The 23,507-nt window shown below is 41.7% G+C and overlaps 1 protein-coding gene across 1 annotated transcript in view; it reads left to right on the top strand.

The window, feature by feature from the left end:
- Positions 1 to 8,278: 8,278 nt before the first annotated feature.
- The window catches only part of arhgap23a (Rho GTPase activating protein 23a), a 74,651-nt gene continuing 59,422 nt past the window's right edge, over positions 8,279 to 23,507 (top strand). Inside the window, exon 1 of the mRNA XM_084745195.1 lies at positions 8,279 to 8,526. Within this exon, the coding sequence (XP_084601321.1) occupies positions 8,473 to 8,526 (54 nt within the window). The 5' untranslated portion in view covers positions 8,279 to 8,472. The remainder of the gene's footprint in view (positions 8,527 to 23,507) is intronic.

The raw sequence follows: 23,507 nt of genomic DNA on the forward strand, positions 1-23,507 counted from the left end.
CAGTCTCAAGTCTGTATTTGACCATGTGACCACTTTGACCATCAGATCACCGTCCGTGATTCTGACAGCTTTCTCTTTGACCTCTCTACTTTTCAAGTGGAATAGCTTAAGTAACTGTAAAATCCAACATATCGTCTGTACCAAGCTTCTCCACCAGCCAGAGCTCCAACTTCGACCTGTGTGTGCAAACGTACAGCAGCTAGTCGCGTCCATGGGCTCGTGGTTGTTCTCTGTCTGAGTTACTGCAGACTGCAGGAGAATGAATGAGGCAGCTGCAACACAGGAGAGAGATTACAGTGTGGGGTGAGGTGGGGAAAGAAGCCAGGTCAGCAAGTCAGCACAGAAACAGAGATGACAGACAAGACTAAAATCTTTACATTTATTCAGGTGATGGAAACACCAGAATAGTATCTTTTATTGGATCAAACAGGAAAAGAAATTCATTCATTAGAATATGTAGGATCGGTTTGAGAAAAGGCTTAATTTCAGACTCAGTTCTTCACTAATTCATGTGAAAATCTAAACATTTCCACCAAGTTTCAGTTTGCCTGCGCAGTACAGTCACAAAGCCTGTCTGTGGCAGCCAGTCAGCTGTTTCCTCCCCTCGTGCCAGTTGTCCGGCCAGACAAAGAGGACTCCTCCTGTCACGAAGAGAGGGGGAATTTACGGCTCCGTGCGGGCCGGGGTCGCCGCACCCTCCTCCGTCCCCTCAACCTCAAAAGGAGTGCCACGGGAGCCTCTGTGTCAACAGGCAGCCAGCAGCAGATTCACTCACATGTCTGCATATCCAAAACTCTCCACGCTCGTCACTGACATCCATGTCTCAATCACACGCTTACAGTCATGTATGTGTTCATACATGCTTAGCAATAAGCAGCTGAACATTACTTCTTAAGCTTGAGCATATGCGAACATACGTGCAGATATCCCTATAAGCCAGGGGTGCCAAACATATGGAACTGGCCCGCCAAAGGAGCCAATCTGGCCCAGTGGATGACTTTGCAAAATGTACAAAATGCAGAGGAGTCATTAATTACAAATTTTCAGTAAAATGCACTCCTATTCTTGATCTGTTCACCAGAATATGATATGGATGATATTATCGATCCCATGTGCTGACACTACATGACACAACACACTCAAGGGGTGAAAAATGTCTTTGTCTTATAATTTACATGCATCAGAAAATTTGTCATCAACATTTATATTTTATTAATTAACATCTGTTACACGTCTGTCTGTCCTGGGAGAAGGATCCTCCCTCTGTGTCTGTTCCTGGGGTCTTTTTTTCCCACTTTTTCCCTGTTGAAAGAGTTTTTGGGGAGGTTTTCCTTACTTGAATCAGTGGCTTAAGGACACAGGATGTCATTCACTGTACAGATTATAAAGCCCCTCTGAGGAAAATTGTGATTTGCATTTTTTGGGCTATTTGACTGACTGAATGTGAAACAAACTGAGAAATATTGTTGGAATCGCATACGAGATCTCACCTGTTCTTGTCTGTTTTGAAAGTGAATGACTTAACTGTGAAGGTTTTCAGAGCTTAACTGTGTTTTCCGTCACTAATAAAGGATTTGGAAAATTATAGCTTATATACGGATGCACAATATTGGATTTTTGCAGATGCTAATACCGATACATGCTCATATCTTCAATATTAAGTCTGTTCTGGAATTAACATTTTATTCCACCTACTTTTATCATGATTGCCCACTGGCAGATGCAGACATAAAATATCATGCAAAATGAAATACAGTGCTTTTCAAAATAAAACACAGAAATTTTCTAAATAAAATACAATGCTTTTCAAAATAACACTGATTTATACATTGTCTGGGCAAAATAAGGAAACTATTTCTGACAGTTTTTTTGTTTGTTCTTCACAAATTTTTCGCAATGATCAGGATTAAGATGGTAAATTAAATTTGTAGTGTTGAAGGAATGTAATTTGGCTCTTCCTCACATGACCAAAAGTGAGCAATCATTAGAAACAGCAGCTTTTAGACACTTAAAAAAATCCTCCGCACCGCAGACATACTCACATGCAAGTAATTAAAGCTTCATCTTATTGTCAGAAATATAAGAATTTCGTGACAATACCAACATTTCATTTCAAAGCCTTTATCTGCCGATAACGATAGCATGTCAATAATATTGTGCATCCCTACTTGTTAAACAATGGTTGAACCACATTGACTTGAACACCCCTGCTATAAGCTCATAGTCCACATTTCTTTGGCTCCTGACTCGAGCTTAAAGCACTGAGCAGACTCACTTCACTTTATCAGGCCCAGACAGTGATAATCGGCTTCTTATTACATTTGAGATGTGGACAGAAAGAGAGTTCCTCTTTATATTAAATCAACAGAGAGAGAGAAAGCAGGGGATACCATGGCAGGACTTGTACATTGTGTCTTTTTGGCTCTCAGCAGTAGGAAAACCATCCAAGCACCTTCATTAAATGCAACTGTATCAAGCAGAGGGATAGTGGAGTGTTACACGCTCTGTAGAGGCTTAAAGTAAATGATGTTGAAAAGATCTGGCAACTACACCCCTCACACTGAAAGTATGTGTGTGCAGAGCGGGGTGACGGACTTTTACTGCGGGGGCAGACTCAATAACTGGAGGCGAGTGGAGTGAAACAGAGGAGATATGAAAGAATGAGGGGGAAGAAGTTGCCTCGCAGGGGGGTAAAAGTTGGAGTAAATGGAGTGACTGCAATTAAGTGTAGCATACCAGTGTTCACGCTCTGTGAAGTGGCCTAGAATGGTATGAAGGATGGCAGGGGATGCCCACCCACCACTCCCTCGTCTCAGCAGCAGAGTGGGAGTCTCGTTCAGCCCAGGCGGGAGTTGGCGAGCCGAGCCAGCAGAGAAAGGTGGGAGTCTGGGAGGTCAAGCGAGTAAATAGGATGATGGTTGTTTATGGGTTTGTCCTACAAGGCGGCAGGCTGTGTGTGTGATTATGTAATGACCGCGGGGGCAGTCTCTGGATGCTCCCTGCTCGTCCCCATCCGGCCCCGCAGGGAGAGAGATCAGGGTGTGTCACCCCACATCACCGTCAGATGGGGGTTACTCAACCAATCACGGGGATGTACCCAACGCCGGAGGCTGTGTGTCAGTGACTCAGGCTGACCCAGAGACACAGCAGGAGGACGGGGGAGTCCTCAGACATCAAGTGCAGCATGTGAGATAAAAGATGATTTAAACCAAAAAAAAAAAAAAAAAAAAAGACGTATCATCTTTTTCTCAAGGGGCAATATTTTTTGTATATATATGTATATATATATATGTATATATATATATATATATATATATATATATATATATATATATATATATATATATATATATATATATACATATATATATATATATATATATATATATATATATATATATATATATGTATATATATATGTATATATATATGTATATATATATATATATATATATATATGTATGTATATATATATATGTATATATATCAGTCATATATTTTGTACAGTATATCTGTGCAATTATCTTGCAATATATATGTTTACTCTGTAGTGCCATTATATTTACATTAATGTTTAATTATTCTGTGAAGGTCCTGCTAGTATCCTGTGCAATCAGGATAATTAAAGTTAATGCATTTAAAATAAATTGATACCAATGAAATTTCCACCTTATATCTTGATGGAGCCACCTGAGTGTATCTACATTGTGCAGTGGTGTGTAAAAAAAAATACAAGCTGGCATAAATCTGCAGTCTGTTATATAAAACATTGAAGGGGTGAAGATGGGCAAGATGTGGATACAATTACAGCTCCTTCCTGTATTTCAAAATTTTAAAATACCCACCTGCTAAGATGTGACACATGAGAACTCAAACAAATCCTTCTGCTTCTCTCTGCCCCCAGCAGCATCAATAATACAGTAGAAAGACTATTTTGCTCACTCGACAGGCAAATTGATGCGTAGCATGAGCGTGTATCTGCATGCAATCTGGGAAAAGATGTGGACAAACCTCAACACAGGAGGGGTTAACTAACATCGCATCATTCTTCCCACAGAGGAGTGTCAGGCCACAGACTGATTTATCCCCTCGCTCGTCTCCTGCAATAGAAAACACATGGACAGAGAGGCTGCAGAGATATATCCTGATGATTAGAGGTCAGGGAAGATAGAAAAAGTCCAGCTGTGACAGCCCCCCATGCTCCTTGACCCCCCAAAAAGCAAGTTCCACGATGAGCCCCGCTGTCTGCCTCGTCACCCTCCCTTTTCTCAGAGACCATCTGCCCCGCTCTCCCACCTTAAGACCAGGATACCGCTGCTAAGCCTCTCTGGGCTCTCACTCAGCCATGGTGGATTTCCAACTCACAGAAACTCCTTTGGCCGCACTATATGAGCAACCTGGAGGGGGATTTGGGTCACATATGGTAATTATCCGCCTCAAATGGGAGATGAGTGAAGGTCATGACTAGGACTTTGGGAGAGTGTCCTGTGTAAGCCGTTGGTGGGGGTATTGTGTGTCTCAGAGCGGGTCAGAGGCAGAGGTTGGAGAGTGAGCAGACACAGGAGACATGTTGAGATGAAGGCTGCAGTTGGCAGCTGCAGATCTTGGCGTGGGAAGGCTCCTGTAAGCTGCTTTTTCCCCCTATGACTGCAGTCTGTTACCCCATAGGCGGGCAGGCTTTTGAAGTGGCTCTCTGATACTTGCACTCCTCGGAGTAATAGTAGCCACATGGGCCCCCAGCTCAGAGCCAGCACCGTGTCTCCACATTTTTATCTTTATCACGCCTGGGGGAGATCATGCAATAGGTTGAGCGTGTGTTTGCGTGTGTGAGTGACCAGCAGGGTTGGGCACTGTACATATTTGAACCAATACCAAAACCTGGAACTTGTTACCCAGCATACCTTGTTTGGTACTTTACTCTCTCTGTAATTACAAAAATTTAACTACCGTTGTAAAAACGGTACTTAGTACAAGTCAAAACTTACTATTTCAAACATTTTGTTATTTATTTAGAGCAGGGAACCTCAACTTTTGCAAAATCACAGAAGGTCAGGGTCCACTTAACAAACAAACCTTAAGTATTAACATTATTTACAAGATAAAATTATTAGATTTTCTTATGGTTCTACTAAGCTGGGATCCCTGTACTTTGCATACAGCAATTATCATTTGGAAAATCAAACACAGTGGTTTAAGATTGGTATGAGGCGGCAAAATAATGGCAACATCATCCAAGATCGGGGTCCAGATTTGGCGTGTGGGCTGCAAGTTGAATATCTGCATGAAATAAAGTCACTCCTGACCTCCCTCTCTCTCCCAAACTCATCCCTGTAACCTTCAGGTGCCTGTCAGTCTATCATCAGGGCATGTAACACGATTGTTTGTGTCTGTGAGGAAGCAGCTCCTATGTTGTTGTTGTCGTTACCACCACAGTGCTTGCATACTCTAATATTTACCCATCAGTAGTTTGCAGATCACAAGTTTTGGTTACTAAGGTATCAGACATACTACTGTTGTATTATACTAAATTTCATGTTGGTGGCCGCAGCCAGTGGCAGTGAAAACACTTCTGTTATTTCCAACACGAAGATGCTGATGAAGTTTTGATGCCTCTAGTAACAAATGAGAGATGCAGTCATTTATTACTGAACCGATTTTCATTAAATCTAGTTTGTTATAAATGTAAGAAATTTTACTTACTTTTAACTTAAATGAACCCAAGACAATTGGTTACAATACCATGAAGCTACTCTATGCATCTTAAATAAAAGTGAGACTATACCATACATACTTTATTTAAAACTACTACAAATCTCTTTCCTTTGGGGTCACTTTCCTCTCCTACATCTGGGATAAAGCTAATGTTTACACACCTACCATACATAATAGAGAACATACTGTATATACAGTACAATGAAGTGTAACTTCTTGGCAGCAGTCTGAGGTTCCTGTTCTATTGATGAGTAAGCTTCCTCTGACTTTATTCTGGCATCTATTGATTCACATGGACGACATTCATCTGCAGCCAAAGTGGCTAAAAATACAAGTCTGTCAACACTTTTCCGAGAATGTATGTATTTATAGTCTGTTCTGTCTGTGGAAGGAATTCTGGAATTTTTTTCTCAATCAGTTTCAGTCTTTGTTTAGCATTTTTCTGATGTTTCCATCTTTTTATCATGAGTCACACAGTCGGACCTGTGTGCCCTTTGTTTGTAGCAATGATTTATGATTTGACAATGAGAGTTTTCTCTACACCTGAAATTTTATCTGATCTAATGCGTTCCATTTCACAAGGCTGTATTTTACCGCTTCGATGGAAATTCACTGGTTGTTTCTTGCCAAATGTGAATATTTGCTGGGTTTTTTTTAGTCTATAAAAGTAAAGTTGAGATTATTTTCTATTTTCTATTTAGTTGCATGCACATACAATTCAGATAGGCCCATTATGAAAATATGACGTGTCAGCAGAGGTCATAAAGCCACAGGAGACTTCCCCTCCCTAAACAAAAAATAAAAAAATAAATAAAAACTTAGCTAATGCAGTTTAGGAACGTGCAACCAAAAATGAAAACAGGAAACACAATGAGTAGAAAAACTAAGCAATAAGTGGTCAGCATCAGGCACCCCTCCCATCCTGCACACCAGTGTTTTGGCACAGCCAGAGGGAGCCCGCACGCTGTGGTTTGCAGGGAGGAGCTCACACATTTACCAAATGCACCCTTCTCTAATTTGACTCCCCTCAGTTCCCACAGTGTCAAGTTAACCACAATACAAATGTAGTGTTTCCTGCAGAAATGTCCACCATAAAAAGCCTGGATTCACTCTGCAAGAGGAACAGACTATTTGTGTTTATGTTTATTTATGATTTATATCATACAATAATGGAATATACAGACTGGTCCTTTAGCCTTTTATTTCTTCAATTATAAACAGTTACTAAAGCCAACGACGAACAAATTCTCCATTAACTGTTCATAGTTTACAGAAATTTTACAGCATCATGCACATTTAGTCATGAATAATAAAACAAAGCTGTAACACTTTTTTTTTTTTAAAAAAGCAACTTTATTGGTGTATGAAAAGTAAATCACAGAAATAAATGAATTTTATATTAAAAAAAGATAGATAAACAGAAATAAAATAGAAATAAATTTTAAAAAATTTGTAAAAATAAAAGTCCTAAGTATTGGCTGCAAATTTAGATTCTTGTATTAAGTGATATAGTTTCCACCAGTTCTTCTCGTATATTTAAGCAATAACTACTTTTTTTAAAAATTAATATCTTTATCATGTCAGATTATCTTGAACAGATCAGTCAGAATGACAGCTGGAGCAGCTGTAGTGTTTGTCTGTAGGTTTAGTGGGATCCAGACCAACAAAGATTTAAACAATTGAAATGATCTATAACATACAAAATGATCAAGACAGAAAAGAGCATGTGTACATCTGTGCACTTCAGTCTGCCTCAGGTGCATGGAGCAGTTGGATTGAGCTTCCTCTGGGTCGGCTCCCCTCTACTATAGACTGCAACGTCCTTCTCCCGCACTCCTCTCGCTCAGCCAGCGGAGCTGCAAAATAATGATGATTACAATGAGTTATAAAATACAACATAATTTCAAGGTGTTTCATTGTAAAACATATGTTAATGTAAAAAAAAACTCTTTCCACATGAAACTGCTTTGGAGACGTCCTGTTGTCTCCATATATTTCGCGCTCACCTGCTTTAACTTGGCTGTCATGCTGCCACCGCTTGAGCTGAGAGCTGAATTTCTAATTGTTTTTTTGCATGTTGGGCTTGAACTCTCCGGTGAATTAATGATGGCACTTGGGCACAGCTGATAGATGTATCCCACTGTGCACTGCTGGTGCAAGGGGTGGGACAGGGCAGGACACCACAGCACCCCCTGGTGCAAGATGGCAGAGGTGGATTTGGTCACACTTTAAATAAATTATATCCACTGCGCCTCATACTTTCAACAGGGACCACTGATTTAATTTTAAACAAAATGCATGTTATTTCATGAGTGAAATTTAGACAGCAGTGATAAGTACTGACACAATGAAGTATGTTGAAGTTGCTTTGTTGACATTTAGCCACCTTCCTTCATTGGACTTTTACTTTGAAGGTAGGGTCTCCTGACTTCCGGTGTTTCGACGCTGCAGTCAGTCAGTTTCCAGGCAGAGGCTCGCGCACGGAGGGATTTAGTTTTGTACAACTGATGCGGTCTGGCGGAAGAAGAAGAAGAAGACGAGGAGGAGGAGGAGGATGAGGAGGAGGGGGAACGCACTGAAACAACGGGAACAGAGTGGGGCTTTTTTTTTTAAAGGAAGGAAGGAAATAAGTGTCGAAGATATAAGTTTGAGTTTGAGCGGAGTTTTGTGACTCTCAGAGACCAACGTCTGCCTCCGTTGCCGCTCGTGCAGCAACAAATCTGCCTCTCCTGGTTGCAGCCGATCAGTTTCTGCTGTCCAATGAATGGAGTTGCTTTTTGCCTTGTTGGAATACCACCCTACTCTGAGAACCACGTAAGTACACGCGTATTGATCAGCATATTGATACCTGGACGCGGATTGTGTTTGGACAGGCTGAAGTGCAGCGCTGCGTTGGTCAGAGAGCGTGATTTCCTAAGAGGATTAACACTAGTTTACATAGCCACTGTGTACACACACACTCACCGACCTACTGTACAGAAACCAAGTGTTTGATCACTGTTTTTATGCTGCTTTTGTTCACTATTGTGGGCGACAAATGGTGCGCAGCCGAATGGATTCAGCCGCTGCTCCACAGAGTCGCATTTAACGCCCGGGTTGCTGCAGCCTTTTGTCCTCCTCTCGCTGCATCAGGAGGCTGTCAGTCGAGACGGGACGTCCCGAGAAGGGATGGAGCCTGGACACTGTCTTCATCAGGGCTCATTTAGATTATTAATCAGACAACTTCAGTCAATTAGCTTTAATGGAGATCCACAGCTTTTTGACAGGCTTTCACTTCTTTAACATTGAACTTTTCTAGTTTTGTTTTATAGGGGTGCACCATATAGATTTTTTCATACCGGTAACTGATAATTACCTGCTTGTCGTGTCCCATACCAATAACATAACCAATAATTTAGTCCTGACATTTTTGTATTTTAAAAAGAAGTTCATATGACCTGTGGTTTATGCACACATGAGAGTAAGAAAGGATGAGCGAACCCAATCTAACTGACAAGAACAGTTCTGACTCTTCAAATATTTATTCACTTTTTCTAGTGAAGTACATAAAAAAGCATTTTGTTTAAGAATTCAGATTAAATGCTTTGACATAATCTGTCAAGTCAGAAAGAAGTACAGCTGATTTTTTATTGGCTGATAAGGTTGATACTGATTAGGGCTGTTTATTGGCAAGAATCTGGCGATATTATGCGTATCACGATACAGGGTAAAGACTCGCTATATTGCGATACTGTAAAAAGGGATATTTTGCTATTTTTTATCTTATTTAAGGGAAACTGTGATAGTATAAAGAACACGCCACCATATGCATAAAACTTTGGTTACAAAAGTTTACTTCTTTATGTAATCAGAACAGGGAAGAATAGGAAAGAAAACACTGCTGTCTAGCATTTGGATGTTTAGACAGTGAAAATGAACCACTGCAACAAACCTCTGCATGTGTCACAAAATCGCAATAGTGTCTTTATCATGTGTCCATAGGGTTTCAAAGTATGATGCTCGTACAATCCATAGTAAACCACTGTGAAGCTTGTTAACTGGTGATTTAACAGGGAAAAGTGTCACTTTAAGTTTTCACAACCACCTGCAGAAATAACTTGGCTTCACTTTCCTTCATTACTGTGTCACATAACAACAGTTTGATGCATGCAGGTGATAAAGATGATTTCAATCCATAACAGCTGCTTATGTGGAGCTGCAACCAACAGTTGTTGTCATTATTCATTAATTTGCTGATTAGTTTGACGATGAATTGAAAAATCGTTAAAATGTCAAGAAATTTAAAAATGTTCACCACAATTTCCCAAAACCCAAAGCAACATTTTCAGAATGCTTCATTTGTCCTAAAAACAGTCTAAAACCCCAAAACCTCTGCAGTTACTGTCATAAATGACAAAGATGAGCAGCAAATCCTCACATTTAAGAAGATGGAAATTACTGAAACGATTAATCGACTATCACAATAGTTGGCAACTAATTTTCTAAATCATACGCATAAGGTTTCTTGTGTGGTGTTATGACAGTAAATGAAAAGATGGGAAATGTGTGACCTGAAGTCAGTTAGCATCACAAGACTTCACAACCATCAGTGACATCACTGTCCTCTGTAACTTATTAAAACTGCGACTATTTCATCACACAACGACAGTTTGATGCTCATAGATTACAAAGATTGATTCAATCATTAACAGCTGCTTATATTCTGCAAAAAAAGTTCTTCCCTCAACCGCACAAATCCTCCAAAGTGATCAGCTTGTGCAGTTCTTTTGTTGTTTTTCACTAAAATCCTTGTTGAACAGACAGTTGTACATCCAATCCTGCTGGTCTGCCTCCAGGAATGTGTTTATTGAAGCACTGATGTCTCATAGTGAAGTCATGAGGTTAGATATGTCACTCTTGGGCGGTGGTCTGCTGCTTGAAGGAGGCATATGGTTTAGTATCCTGACTTGGTTGTGTGTGTGTGTGTGTGTGTGTGTGTGTGTGTGTGTGTGTGTGTGTGTGTGGATCTGCTTTGATTTAACCTCAGAGGGTCTCTGGCTTCATGTGTGATGTGGTTCTGTCAGAAGAAAGAGAGATGCTGAGATATTTCCTTTGCTTCTTTACTACATAAATCTGAAGTAGCGTTTCTGTATGTGTGTGTGTGTGTGTGTGTGTGTGTGTGTGTGTGTGTGTGTGTGTGTGTGTGTGCGCGTGTGTGTGTGTGTTTTCCACCCTAACTTTGCTCATTTTTTTTTTCTCAGAGCATCTCTTTTTATCTGTTGTCGTGGTTGAGTTTATATCCTCCAGCAAAGAATAACGTTTCCTCCCCTGTGGTCATGCTTTAATTGAACCTCTCTGCTTGTGTAACAGAACTGCTCCTTCAAACAATCCACTTTTATCTTTCCAATTTGGCGCCTGTTATGTACGGTGTTGTAGTAAAACACTTTGTCCACAAACTGTTGCCTTAATGAACAAGAATTCATAAAACTAAAGGCTCTGATATCCTCCAATGTCTCTATGTCTAAAATGGAACAATTTGTCCCAGAATCAAAAATGTATGTTTTTCCTCTTACCTGTAGTGCTGTTTATCCATCTAGACTGTTTTGAAGTGAGTTTCCAAGTTTTGGAGATATCAGCCATGGGGATATCTACCTGCATTCGAATGTAATGCAAGTAGATGCACTTGAACAACTCAACAGTAAAGTCTCTTTAGAGAGATGATGACCTGGTTACTCAAAATAATTCTTGTGACAGTACAGGTGTAATTTGGTAGAATGAAAGTAGTTCCTACATGAAACTGCTCATAACAAGGTTTGTGGCTTATCTTGAATCACTGGGTGTTGATTTCTGTAAAGAGACCTCTGTGCGATTAGCACCAGAAGCCGAGTGCCATTTAGTTCCATTATATTTGACAGAAGGCAGACGTCTCTACAGCCAGTATCTCAAAAACACCAAAACAATCTGTGGATTAACAGCTTCAAACTGTATGTCTCTTTTTACATAAGCTTCCAGGCTGACTCCAACCCTGACCCTGTTTCATACCTGACCTTTGATCCTGCATGTCTCAGCCAACACCCAGCTCTTGTTTAGCTGGGCCTCTCTCTGCACGTTATCTCTGGAGAGGAATTTATCCTCATTTTATTGTGCATTAGCCTCCGTCTCTTTTCGCTGATCCATTTAGATGAAGCTGATAAAGACCAACGGAGAGACGCTAAATTACGCTGTTACCTGATTACATGTTTAATTTGTCAAAATGAGACGTAAAGTAAATCGGGTGCCTTTGTGCGTTGGCTCAGCATCAGGGCGCGGAGAGGAAGGGATGAAAGTGCCCGTTTGATGAGAGCGGTTTTGATGCTCTCCAGTGGGACTAGTTTAATGTTGTTAGCAGGGCTGCGCTAATGTAGCAGTGCAGGGGTTTGTGGGTGAAATCAATAGAGGCAGTGGAGGCAGGGCGGGGCGGGGCAGAGGGCAGGATGAGCACTGCTCTAATGCTGCATTGAGCCACGTGAGGCCGGAGTATACTGATGATGGGAAACATGAGAGCTCTTTTATGAAAATCTTGAGCTGACCTGGTCGATTTTAAAGTCCCTCTCTCTCCCTGCGGCACGTGTAGCAGTTTACCTCTGTTTGTTCTCTGATACACTGCAGATTATCCCGCAGCCTCTTGAGTGACTGTGTCCAGACTCGACTTGATGACAGACTGAGGATCATAAGTATTTTAATTATATAGATCTATATTTTTGGGGCTCACTTTTCTGACAACAACACTGCAGCCGTAGTGTCCTCCTTTGAAATTTCTATCACAGTAACTTGTGTTCTGTTGTTTGCCCGTTTCACTTCAGAGCTCAAATTGATGCTGATTGTTTTGCCAAATGATTAAGTGACTGTTTATGAGTTGTAACAAGTCATGAGTAATCTTTTAGGAGGAGCAGGCATTTGTAACGGTTAAATTAAGCAATATGTTAATGGAGTCTGGCAGGCAGAAGGCCAGCAGTCACTGAACTCAAACTCCAGAGTGTGTATTTTTAGAGCAGTGGGCTTTTGTTTTCTGGATAATGGGCTTAGCATTACACTGACAGACGACTGACAGTTATAAACAGCTGATCAACTTAGAGTGAAGTTCTCCTTATCGCTTGTTATTGTTAAAACCTGATGTTGTGCTTGTCTTGCCTTCCTGCAGTGCACCTCAAGTCGTGGGAGGAGGAGGGGGGGGGGGGGGGGGGGGGCAGTTTTCCCCAGCTATAGATGATATCTTAAATAGGATTTCAACCTATTTGATATACTGTCTCTGGCTCCAGCTTGCTGTTTGGACTGCAGTGCAGAGTTTTTGGTATTGTTACGTCCCTACACTCCCTATGAGTATTTTATTTTTACAGGTCCTTGGCCTTTTTTAGCTGCTCTTTCTCCTGACCTGAGAACCACCATTACACTGCTAATGGCTTCCTCAGGCTCATTTGTAAAAGTCAAGACCCTAACTTCAGACAGAGGCCTTGGCTGATCCACAAACTGTCTCTTTAGTCCTCTCTGAATGCTCGCTAAGCCCGCTGAACACCTCAGAAAGGTTGCAAGCCTCACACCACAGAGGCCCATCCAGTCAGCAGGTCCAAGATCAGCTCCCGGTCACGGCAACGTTAACTGAAAACAGCTGCATGATGCTGCAGAGGAAAGCATTTCTGTGATCATTAGCAGATGCTTTCACCACGTAGTAGGCACACATCACAGACAATATTGCAATGCTGGAAATTTATGTGATTTTTTTTTTTCTTTCATTCCCATCTGTCTCTGTACAGTTTGCAAGCCAGAGATGAAACAGTCTGAAAATATTGGGATTTAAGTGGCAAAAATTATTATTATTATGCTGAAAACCTCTCAACAATTGGGAATTGCATCATTGTGATGTCATTGTTTGTTGAGGAAAACAGCAACAACAACAAAACAATATGTTTTGTAACTTTGGTTGATTCTGGGCAGCATTTACTGTAATCAAACATTTTAACAATAATTACAAATTTAAATGGTAAAAAGGAATTTTATTGTGTAGCAGATAATCATTTCAATCCTATTACCTGCTGTAATTACTGATTTTAACCCATGAAAATTATTCAAGAAAACAAGTCTCTCTTGACATTAAGTGGTCACGTCTCAGAGACATATGCAGCCTGGGATGAGGGTTTGCATGCAGACGTTTGACCTTTTTGCACAGAGATCCTGCAATACTCGTGTAAAGAGGACCCATCATTAGGGCAGCGTCTCTTTTTAACACTATAAAGATGCAGAATTCTGACATTGAACATGCTGTACGAAGGGCTATTACATAATTTTGAATTGTCATAAAACAAAAACTTTAGGATGTATGCACTGCAGTATACTAATACTATAAAGACATAAACTGACCTTACTTCAGAGTACACCATGTAGCAGTTTGATTCTGATTCAGTAATATATTACTGGAAGAGAAAGTGAAGCAGTAGTTAGCATGTTTTCCAGATTTGAAGTTGGGAAACTTTTTTTTAAGTTGTCACCAAAGCTGTCTCACCACTGCCTGCCATTTTCTCACTTTTTTTCAGTGTTATTCCAGCCAGGTATAAGTAATTTCTGTGGAACAGGACTGAGTACTACCCTGGAAAACCAAACGGTGTTAGTACACGCAATGTTTTCATTTCTCCAGGCTAAATGTGCTACATACCTGAAACATGATTGGTATTTGGACCACATACTGTCTGTTACTGTGTCAGTTCAGTGGGTGGAGCTGCACAGAGAGTGTGACAGTAAAATGTGTGTTACAGAGTGCGCTGCATCGGTCCGTTAACGCCATTAAAACGTCTCTCACACCTTAACACCTCCTCCCTCCCACCTCGACACCGTCACCCCTGCTGCATTCCTCAACTGCGGGCCTGCAGACGACAGCTGCACCGCCGCTCACACCTCACATCCAGAATCATTAACCTGGAGAGTGTGTGTGTTGACACACTTTAATCACACACACACACACATATACACACATGGCTGAGCACAGGTGTTCACAAATGCAGACACTCCAGTGTGTTTACATCACACTTAAAGGGTTAGAGTTACACATGTTACACAACTCATAATCTGTGTGCAGGTGCATGAATCATGGTCACGCACTGTATTCAGATGCCTTTTGTTTTGAAGTTGAGGCAAAAAAAAAAACACCTCCATGGAGCATTCTGGTTTGGCCTTCTCCCCTTGTGTTTGCATGAGGAAGTCCTTGATGTTGTACAAATATCGTGCAGCGAGTGTTTAGGTGGGCGAAGGACATCAGTCATCATTGACCTTGTTTACTGTGGTGAGAGGGGAGTGGCTGCTGTAGTGCAGCTCTGCAAAGCAGGCGTGTTTCTGCTGCTAATGGCTCTTTATTGATCTCCTGTTAGTCAGTCAGTATGTTGGTCGTTTTCTCTGCAAGAGTCAAAACTGACGATAAATGATTTCATTAATTTTGTCTTTCCATGCAAATTATTGCATAGGTTTGTGAATTCAATTATTGTAAATCTGTTTATTGTAATTGGATAATTATTTATTTAAAGGAGCCGCGCGCCCAAAAAGTACTGCAGTCCAAATGGTGAGTTGGAGCCATAGATGGTATATTACATAGGTGGAAATCCTTTTTAATATACGGACTTTGGTTGAAGCGAGTTGTTTCCCCTCATCCCCAGACTCGAGGAAGCTCAGGCAGGCTGCAGGAGCGCAAGACGAGCTCAACATTATAGTTTGACAATAACAAGCAATGACATTTCCTACATTGTAAGTTGATTAGTTGTTTATAACTGTCAGTTGTTTATCAATGTAAAGCTAAGCCTGTTATCCTAAAAACAAAAGTCCACAGCTCAAAAAAGTCACTCTCTGGACTTATGAGTTCAGTGTCTGCCTGCCTTCTGCCTGCCCGACTCCATTAACATATTTCTTGATTTAACATTTCTAAACATCTTCTCCTTCTCAAAGATTATTGATGATTTCTTAGGACCCATAAACAGACACTCATTCGGCCAAAGTTTTGCATTCATTTGAACTCTAGTAAATATGAAACAGGCAAGCAAAATCAGTAATTCCAGTCTGGAATGGATAATTCAAAGGAGGACACCACAGCTGTAGCTTTGCTGCCAGAGAGGAAGTATTTCAGCTTGCATGTTTCCTTAATTTCTGATGATTACAGTAAATATTTTACAGATTCCAACTCTTTATTGAAGCTACAAGACTCCATGTTTTTATGGTTGTCCCACTCCAACAAGTAGAAATATTGTCGATGTATGTGCATCTTTTTTTTTTTTTTTTTTAAACACATTTTATGATTTTATTATCATTTTATTATTATTTTATTATCATTTCTGATAATCCAGTCTGGAATATTTTGTATCCAGAGTTCAGACTGATGTCTGTAGGTTTAAACAAAGCTCGGCTGCACATTATGAGTTGGTAATGACAGACCCACTGGTGAGTTGCTCGGTTGGAGAGGTTAATTAGTTTTGTTTGGGTTTGCTGGGAATGTGCACATGATAAGATTACATTGTGTTTCTGTAAGTGCACACAAATGTGGTTGTTGGAGAAGAATGGATGTCAGCTAAGAGTTGGAGTTGAAGGTATATTATATGTGTATGGAAGAGGATATTTTCTAATGCTCTTATCTGAGAAAGGCTCAGAAAGGTTGGTTTTATCTGATGAAAATTGCACGGATCCAACTTTTTCCCTACCGACATGTTAACTGAGATATCTTATCTGCTGATGTGAGCACTGATGCGATGCCATTTTTATGTAAAGTAACTTAAGGCCATAGATTGATGCAGCACTAAAAAAGTGTCCCACTGGGATTGAATCTTATGATTTTGCCCCTAAAGCAGTGTTCGAAATTAAGGATGTCCCGTTGTCCCGGGGACAATAGAAATAACACCCTGGATATAGTGTCTGGGACATTTCTTGGACAATAGAGAAACATATTTGGATAAACTCACCACATATTTGGAATCTCAATAGAATGAAAAAAAAAATTGGGACAAAAGTTGTATAGCCTGGGACAGCTGAAAGCTAGAATTAGAGACAGTTGTGGGGAAAAAAGCCTGCCTTCGAGCCCTGCTCTACACTTTCATTTGTTATTATTTCTCTCTTTTTCCTCTTTTCAGCACATTTACCTGCTAAAGAAAGTGTCAGATCTTTTACACAGTCATCGTCTCCTCATGCAGGGGGCACTTGTCCTCTCTTGCGTCCCAGCTGGATGTGTTTCATGTGGCGTCTGACTTGCAGGCTCTGGGAGGTTTGGTGTGAAACAAAGCCTCTCTCAGAAACAGATGAGACCTAATTAGATTCAGCCTGTTGATGGCCTGGCCTGTGTCAGTGCCTCTTTGTGTTTGTGCCTGCAAAGACGCCGCTGTGTGGATGTGTGTGTTGTTTCTGTGCAGGGAAATATGAGGCTGTCATACAGCACTGTACATGAGGGGCTTCGTGTTGATAAGAGGAATGGAGAACAGGTCGGGTCTTGTTCTGAAATGCAGACTTGACTCCGTCTGTATCTGTCTGCGGGATCGGCCTGAAGGCAGCGAGGTCGAGTTTGAATCAGGGTCAAGGTTCAGAGGTTAGGGGCCCCCCTGGTCACACACTTGGCCCCCCGTATAGAGCTTAAAGAGGCAGGAGGGAACTCCTGTCACACTGTGCAACAAGGGCCACAGGGGTTAAGCAGGGGCTGCTGTTTAGCTGATCTCCATTTATGATGGATCCTGCATCTTGTTTTGTCTTCCTCACGTCTATGCACTTTTTTTTTTGCTTTTTGTTCCCATCTTGTTTTCCTCTTTTTTTAAACTGACGATAAGAACCAGCGGGTTTGCAGAAAGCTGAATGCAGCTCTGTGTCTCGTTCCAATCAGCTGTGGAGGCTTTTTACGAACAGCAGGGATTGCACTGGAATGTGAGAGGGACGGAGAAGGGGGGGGGGGGGTAAGGAGGGGAAAGCGGGGCAGAAGATAACAAAATGGACTGAATCCTGATGAGTCACAGGGGGAGAATGATGCCAGTGTGACAGCCGAAACACAATGAAGCAATGGAGAGTGAAGGCAAGCAAACAGAAAGCAGGACGTCCCGTCATAACCTGCAGAAAAGATGCCAAATTTCACACTGCTCTCGTAAACTACAAGCACAAGGGAGTGCTTGTACGTACATGCTGGTCTTGGATGTTCTTGGTTGTACTGGAAGTGAGTGATAAGGCTAAAATCTTCTATCACAGTGTAAAAATATAAAACTACTACAACTTTCCTTATTACTTAATCAAAAGTAATTAGTTATGATACTCTTTCTATTAGACTGCAGTTACAACTGTGGATCCTGCAGTTAATATGCATAAAAATTAATGTTCTGATTAACAGTGAATGGATTGCAGGTGGGAAAGAGTGTGTGTCTCCCCGGACAGAGAGGCTGTGTGAGCCTTTATGCACAGCGACACAGCAGCACAACTTCTTGGATTATTTAATTCTGTGTCATCTGTAGAGTTTTCTCTGTCCTTTCAAGTTTATAATTAACAGTTTTTAGTTTTGCTGAGGATCCCACATATTTGCTGCAGTGATGTTGCTGCATGCATGGAAACGAAACTGAGGACAGGTTCTCTAATCAATAGTAAATAATTAAAGAGATACAAAAATACAATGCACAATAAAGAAATCACCTGGAAAGCTCACGCTACTTGACATAATTTAAAAGGTAATACAGTCTAAAGAGACAAGTAGAGGTGCAGGTCTCTAAACTGGAGAAAAGTGTTTTTAAAGCATAGTTTGAATTCAGACACAATAGTCACATAATTACACAAATAAACGAACACATCAAGGCAGTGGCAGACCAGCATACACCCTGTTCTGCAAGGTAGAAGGACTGTTTTTGCCTATGGAGTGTGGTTGGTTTGGAGAGAGCGATATTTCATTTTTATAAAGGCAGTATTCCTTCAGAAAAGACTGTCTGACTTACATACATTTTGTTGCTGTCTCTGTCCAGTTCATTGCTTAACTCTGTACTGGTACTCCTTTCAGCTTCTCCAAACCGGGGGCGTGCTGACCAGACTGTCTCTTTTAAGTATGTAATCAACTTGTTATAGCAGAATCACAGCATGTTCTGGTTTTGTGACTCGGCCAGAAAGTAACAAAGCAGAAGAGGAGCTCTGTCTGCTCAGCAGTGTGATGATGTTTGCTCACTGTTCGTAACTTTCTCGGTTCCTCTGGGGATGTCTATATTGTTGGTGGCAGTCAGCCAGTTTAGAGTTGATGAACTGTGAGCCGTACAGTGAATTACAGTCGTTTCATTGGGGTTAGTGAGCTGACTCACTGACCTCTATCTCCACTTCCTAAACAACCTGGGCAACAGGGCTGCAGCGTGAATGCATGTGCAGCAAACGTACACACACACACACACACACACACACAAAAACACACATACTCATACCAGTCATGTCTTTCTTACTATTTGTACACAGTCTCGGAGGGGAGAGGGAGCTTGTTTTGACAATCCGGCAAAATCACGGGGCAGAGATTATCAGGAAGCTAATGAAGAGCTGTGGATGCTGGGAAGAGATAGAGTGCTGTGGTTTTCCTGATGACTGCTGGTCCAGCACAACACCGCCTCTGTTTACATGCTCACTAAGATTCTCTCAGAGGATAATACTGGTGTGTGTTTTTGGTTTTTGTGTTTACTAGTGGTCCAAAATGTCACCCCTCTTCAGCATTGTACAGACATTGTAGTTTTTTTGACATTTACGATACGTTTATGCTATCTGCTTGCATTATATATGCACGTCTGTACACTAAATGTGGTGTTACAGCCAGTATGAGATGACCTTACCTAAGCATAAAGACTTGAAACAAGATGTTATAATTTATTTGTTTTACCGGTGCACAAACAGAAGCATAAAAATTGAATGTTGTGGTTGTACAGGGCATTACTTACTTTCTTGGTCATACACCCCCAACTTATTGGCCACCCTCCAGCCTCATTCAGTATAGAGTGCTGCAGGGAGGATGTACGTTTATAGGCCAACCCGGAAGTTAGCAAAGCTCTGGTTCTGTTGACAAAAAGCCAAATAAAATCTGTGGCAAACAAAAGTTTATGATATTTTTTGTTCAACAGGATAATCTTCACCAACCAACATTTATTTTAGATTATAGATGCATAAATGCAATCGCGAGCATCCAGCTCACAATAATGAACTTACCTGGATAGGGTAGTTTTGATACTCCAGTTTCAGTCAGGGCAACTATAATCCAGTATCGGTCGCTGTCATGGTCTGCTTCAGATCGGTTTGCATAGCGCAGCATCAGGCTCACCCTGTTTGATAAAAACATGCCAGTAAGTCTCACTTCACTCCAGATTATTCCAAATTGATGTGTTTGTGTATTTTGAATAATTGCTGTTGTGCCTAATTGCAGCTGAGCAGGTTTATTATGTGAGTTTACTTGTTCAAAAGTGAGCTATCGCAGATGTAGACTCACCGCTTATCCAGATAACACCTCAGCCAAAATACTACGTGCATGCAAATCCAGTCACTCTGCACACATCAGGCTGTGTTCTCACTCGTATCTCTTACAGCCTCCCTGTTAATGGGGTAGTTTTTTCTTTTTTTCATACCCTAACCTTTCTCAAATTCCAGCTTTCCTATTCTCTCATTTCTCCCGTGACTTTGAGCAATTGCTGTCTGCTCTCCGTTACCTTCTTTGGTCATCTCCTTCTAGGATGCTCCTGTTTTGAGCTGCTGTTGTTGTCGTGTCTGAATGTGTGCAGCCATTAGACATTTTCAATTTGATTCAGCTACGCTTTTTAACAACGCTTCTCCGAGCTGAATGTCCCCCTTAAAGCATTAGGTATTTGCATGTAAGTTTGTGCCATAAAAGGTTTGTTCCAGTGTGATTCTTGTACATCCACCCTCAACTTCTCCGTCTGCTTAGTTTACACAATGAAAACTAACAGGACGGTATGTTTCTATTAGCGTTCCTCTTTGCTCTAAGCAGTGCGAGTGTGAGTGAGAACATATGTGTGTGTCACAGTCCTTTGCTGTCTTCCCACTGGGCAGCCAAAACATGGAGACAAGTGAGACCCCTTGAGGTATGACCTTTTTTTTTCTGGAGTGAAACAAGTCATGACAACCACAGAGGACAGTTCATTTCTGCAGGGTCGACACTCTCAGACTCTTAGTCCCTGTATTAAAAGGCTGCTGCTAACACAGAGTGACAGAGGCTAAAGACACGGGAACATTAGCATCAGCTTGGCATATGGAGCCCATCTTTACGTACAACATACAAAGAGCAGAGCCCCAAGGATCAGCACCAGCAGCATCAGTCTCCTCTAGAGACGTCCCTGTCTGCAGCCTGGTTTTACAGTCTGCAGTGTGTCAACAGGAAGGAGCAGGCAGATCAAACGATAGCGTGTATTCAAAACATGGCACGCAGTATCTGTATACCATCTTTGTGCCACTGTGTAATGACGAAGAGAGGAGGAGGGGTGCAATGGTCTGGATTTGTATCAGTCCACAGGGTGTGAGAAACGAAGCTTGCCTTATACGTTTTGCTCGGCATCTGAATCACATGTGATCGTCTTTACTCTGGGCGTCAGAGTCTGATTGGGAAAAAAATTTGATTTTACAGAGGAGAAGCTTTGATTTGTCAGGCTGAGATTTCATTATGATGTTATGTGAATGTCTGTTGCAGAGTGACAGGTCAAGTCGTTGTCAGTGTGAGCTTGCAGAGAGTCATGAGGGATGGGAAACAGACTGGAATGTGGGACAAACGGTCTCAAAGAATTATTGGAAAATCTTAGTGGATCCTTTTAGATGTTGTGAATTTGTCCAGCTGTCCCTGACCCATGAGTTTGCTATGTTATGTGTGCTATTTGTATGCTACATTCAATAAATTAAAAAAATAAACTCACAGTGTCAAGAAAGGAAATATTCTTCACCAACTATGTCACTGATTTAGGTGAAACTGGATCATATTTTATGGGGAAAATAGTTTCTGGTTTTCCCTCTGATGTCCTCCAGCTGCTCTGCCTCAACTCTCAGTGAGTGTCCTGATGGACAGAAAGCTTGACTTGTTGCTGAAGTAAGCTAACCACTAGCATTAACAGCTGCTAACTGCCTTCAGCACGTTAGTTTAGCTTAGAGCACCAGGGGAGTGTTGGTATTTTTACCACAAGCATGCAAGCTTTGAACCACCGGGAAGGGGTGTTTTCCATTGTGGACATCGCGACAGAGGTGAAGACACTGAAGAGGACGTTGATGTAGGAAGCTAAGAAGAGAAAAAGACAGAGTTACTGAGCAAGTGGCCACCAGATGAGTAAATCTCAGGTTCAGGTCTTTTAGTCACTGGCGAGAGGTTCTTGTTGTTAAACTAGTCAGTCTTATTAGCTGGATTGTTATGTTTTCTGTTGTTGCATTTGAATAAAGTTTGGCTGGCCAGCAAAGTTGTAGACTTGCTAGTTTTTCGTTAAAAGTAATGTAATCATAAAAAAATACACCTCGACGGCAGTCCATATTCACAACAGTGAAGTGTGCTCTGAAACTGGGGAAGCAAAAGGGCAAAAAATAACAAATCTTGCATAATGTTGCTTTAAGCTCCCAGCTTTACGATGTGTTGTCTACTCAACCGATGACGTTTGACCATTTCTCCAATTTGCAAGGGACATTGAAATCTTCCAGGATTTGTGGAATATATACTGGTCGAACCCTAATTTAGGAGTATTTCTCATGAAATTAAACTGTCCCTCGCTGCTCTAAGGGCTCCCTAAATGGCTACTCCACACCCCCGGACTCCACTTTGAGAATCGCTGGACTGTGCGATCCTGTGCGATGGAGGACTTCCTCAGCGTGGTGTGAGCGGTGGTGCATGGCAGGAATGTAAAAACCAGATGACCTCAAATGGAAACTCCAGGGCTGTTGGAGGCAGGCAGGCCATCTCGCTTGCTCTAATAAACACTCAGACTTCACTCTGCAGAGTTCTGCTCTCTTTTATTCACCCCCTCTCCGGCTTAGTTAGCCTCACAACCTGGCTCAGCATCGCCTGCACCACGCCCCAGATGTTGGACCGCTGCCCGGTTTCGGGCCAGTTGGCTGAGATGCACGCTTGGGTCCAGCTCCATCTTTAGCCAAGGAGAACAATGACGTCATTCTCCAGTCCCAAAGTTATAATTTTCATCTGTTAATTACACAGAGGCAGAGATGAGCTAAATATATACATCTGGGCTTGTAGAGGGGGAGGGAAGCAGCCAAAAAGAGGGGGCTCCAAGTATGGCTGTCCTTCACCCAGACGTAGACAGAGAGGGGGGTGGAGAGAGTCGAGAGGCCTGCTGGAGCCCTGTGGTTTTCTGCTGCTCCTGAAAACAACCAGGAAAGAAAGAGAAGAGAGAAGAAGAGGCAGAAAAAAAAGGAAAGAGGGAGGTTGGCTCTTATTGCAACGGAGCTCAGACGTGACGCTCTGATTGCTCCCAGCAGTTGTGGTCAGTACAGAGGAGAGGAGAGGAGGGGAGGGGGGGTACAGTGCAAGAGGAGCAGGGTTAGCTCTTTGCCAGATGTCGTCATTGGCCCTGATGTTGTTACGACCTCATGGTATATCTGATACATACACACATCAGGAGACAGATGTGTCTACTCAAGAGGACGCACAGCTGGGAGTTTACCTGATAAAACACAGCCGCTGCCTCATAGTGGCACCCACAAACAGAAGAATGTGGCAGTTGGAGAGCTGTTTGTGCATGTTTTCAGTAAAGTGTGACTGAACGCAGTATGAAAAGATATCACACCGGAACAGATTTGTTTTGAGTAAAGCTGGATCTACAAGCTTGCAC

Source organism: Lutjanus erythropterus, chromosome 19 (genome assembly GCF_056507025.1).
Source record: "Lutjanus erythropterus isolate fLutEry1 chromosome 19, fLutEry1.hap2, whole genome shotgun sequence".
Lineage (NCBI taxonomy): Eukaryota > Metazoa > Chordata > Actinopteri > Lutjaniformes > Lutjanidae > Lutjanus > Lutjanus erythropterus.